Source organism: Etheostoma spectabile, chromosome 20 (genome assembly GCF_008692095.1).
Source record: "Etheostoma spectabile isolate EspeVRDwgs_2016 chromosome 20, UIUC_Espe_1.0, whole genome shotgun sequence".
Classification (NCBI taxonomy): domain Eukaryota; kingdom Metazoa; phylum Chordata; class Actinopteri; order Perciformes; family Percidae; genus Etheostoma; species Etheostoma spectabile.
This window is the reverse complement of record NC_045752.1, coordinates 19,331,786-19,334,589: the sequence shown is the minus strand read 5'-3', so window position 1 is coordinate 19,334,589 and position 2,804 is coordinate 19,331,786. Positions and strand designations below refer to the sequence as shown.

General features: G+C 40.8%; 1 protein-coding gene and 1 long non-coding RNA gene across 2 annotated transcripts in view; one reads left to right on the top strand and one right to left on the bottom strand.

Annotated features, from left to right (window-relative positions):
• Positions 1-2,804, bottom strand: part of LOC116669807 (uncharacterized) — a 16,714-nt gene that overhangs the window by 268 nt on the left and 13,642 nt on the right. The gene's annotated exons all lie outside the window — the stretch shown is intronic.
• gabrb1 (gamma-aminobutyric acid type A receptor subunit beta1) overlaps positions 1-2,804 on the top strand; it is a 60,397-nt gene that overhangs the window by 49,714 nt on the left and 7,879 nt on the right. Inside the window, exon 7 of the mRNA XM_032499820.1 lies at positions 1,980-2,123. Coding sequence (XP_032355711.1) covers positions 1,980-2,123 — 144 coding nt within the window. The remainder of the gene's footprint in view (positions 1-1,979; positions 2,124-2,804) is intronic.

Here is a 2,804-nt window from a genome sequence, read left to right as displayed (position 1 = left end):
CCTCAGTCATTGTATATTTTAGCATTGGTAAAGCTGCCGAAGCTGAACATGATCCAAAACTCCAGTTCTCGGACGAGAGTTAATTTGGGAGCTTGCAGGCTACCGCTCCTTCCTTCTCAAATGACTGGAAAAACCTGTCGTTTGCACAATTTCACAAATAATCACCCGCACCCGACTCAAAGGATATTTGAATCGGGTATGGCTGCAGACTGGAGACCTCTCGTCTCATGCCCACCCGGCTGCGTGCTGTCCATGAGCTTTGACTTTTCAAAATAAAAGCTTGGTCTGCTAGGTATGTTACAGAGTACTACAGAGTACGGCAATCATGGTAATGAATGCACTTCTTTTTTTGCAGCAGACGTCTTAGTTACAACACGATGGAACTAGTAAAGCAGTTTTGTGTTTATATGTGCGGGCGGGATTTATTCATTTTGGGAAATTGCACATTCTCTACAAAGCTACAGCTCAAATTGTCTGGCTGACTCAACAGGGAGGGACTCATCAGCGAGCAATGGGGGCCGAGACTGAATGCTACTAATTTTGCTGTTTGTTGAGTGACCCTCCCCCCTAGACTAAAAAAAGTTGGATGACCCTACTCTCAACAAAGAATAAAAAGACATGACCCTCCCCTATTTTCACCCGGTGGTCCATTCCATAAATACCGAACAGTCCCTTAGGGGGAGTCTAGTCTACATCCACGACGTTTCACTTCTGGGATTGTTCAGGTGGCGCCAGAAATTCTGCCGGATGTCCTTCTTTTAGGCCGGATGTCCGTTCCCTTTCCCTAACCCTAAAACTGTCTCACAGGGCTTCCCCGTGAGGTCTTAAAAAGTCTAAATATTGCATCCAATCAGCTTTTGTGTAATTGGCGCGAGTGTCTTTCGGATTGTACCACAGACATAGCACATATTTAGTTCTTTAGCTATGGGGAAGTAGGCAAGTTTAGCAATACTGAAATAACTGAATTATGGGCTCTGTTGATGTTGGGACGAAGGTCTAAAATTTCGTTCATACTGGTCTTAAAAAGGTCTTTAAAAGTCTTAAATTTGACTTTGTGAAACCTGTAGAAACTCTGCTCTCACTCAGATGCTCCTTCTCTTGCTTGGTAAGTTTATGATTTATAATGTTTTAATACTTTTAAAACTCTATGTTTTAACTCAACTTCCATAGTTCTTAATATAGACTGATCTGTGTCCAAAAGGCGTCTTTCTTCTTTGATTATGTTGACACATTGGCTCGTAGGTAGAGTGGTTGCCCAACAACCACAAGTTTCATGGTTCAATCCCAGGCTCGTACGGCCACATGTCAAAGTGTCCCTGAGCAAGACACTGAACTGACTGAAAGTTGCTCCCCAGATGCTGTATATGTAGCTGTCCACTGCTCCTTAATTATTAGGATGGGTTAAATGCAGTAACTGAACATCACTATATTATACTGTGTGTAAGTGACAAATGAGATCTGTTTGTTTTTTCTATTTTGTATTTGGCCATTACGATGCTGAAAATTTGTTTTGTGGTGTTTCCTCTGACAAAGGGCCCAATCTCGCATCACTGTAAGTGAGAAGACTGTACAAGAAAAAAAAGACAAAAGAAAAAATACAGTCAAAGCTATTTTACTTTTTTGATTAAATATAACCACATCTGGTTCTGGATGCGATTCTCATTTTCCAGTGTGGCCCTTAGTGAAATATAGTTTGACCCCTTGAACTAGAGTGTGATTACAACATTCTCACCTGGCCAGGTGACTGCACCAAAGTGGAAAAAAAAAAAAAAACACGCTGACAAGTCGTGATAGCATTCTGTTTGTATACTTTATTGTGCCTGGATCCAAAAGTGCTCGTCCTTGTGTTTGAGTTGAAGTTTTTGTTAATGTTCTCCCCGGCCTCTCTCTCTCTCTCTCTCACTCTCTCTCTCTCGTTCTCTCTCTCTCTCTCTCTCTCTCTCTCACTCTCTCTCTCTCTCTCCCTCTCTCTCTCTCAGATGGATACACCACTGACGACATTGAATTCTACTGGCAGGGAGGAAGCAACGCAGGCTCAGTTACCGGGGTGGAGAACATCGAGCTGCCCCAGTTCGACATCATAGACTACCAAACGCTCTCCAAGAAAGCCGTGTTTGCCACAGGTAACAGTCGAGTAATAGCCAGTTCAGCCCTTTTTTGTACGGTGGCCCTGAAGGACAAAACACGACAGCATGCCAGAAAACACAACAATATTTCAGGAAAAAGGAACATTTCACAAAACACCATTTAAAAAAAAAAAAAAAAAAAAAAAAAAAAAAAAAAAAAAAAAAACATAACCTTTTGAATGTTACAGTGTTTGCTATTACAAATGTGTTTTCTGAAATGTCGTTTTGTTTTCTGAAAGGCACTCGGGTTTTATCCTTCAGGGCCACCGTACTTTTGACCTGCTAGGAGATGACGTGGTCAATTATAATGTTCATTTCACACACAGCACTAATTCCATCAGTTTTCAACAAACCTACTGTTTTTAGTTACTGATTAATTCCAGCCCATATAAATGATAGGTCATCCTTTTTGTCCAGAATGTATACCTTGTGTATTTTCACAGCAGCAGTTTCTGGCCTCTTCTTATCTGTTGATAACTAAGAAATAGTTTGAAAACAAAGCCAGTTACTCTGGCAAGTGCCAGCCCGTTAAACCTTTGTCATTGCCTGTATTTTTTAATGCATCCAATTTACAATATAGTCGTTTTCATTTACCTAGATTTTAGAGTGTGACAAAATAGCATGTTTGTCAGTTAGTTATTAGTTACAAATAGAGCCCGACCAATAAAGGATTTTTAA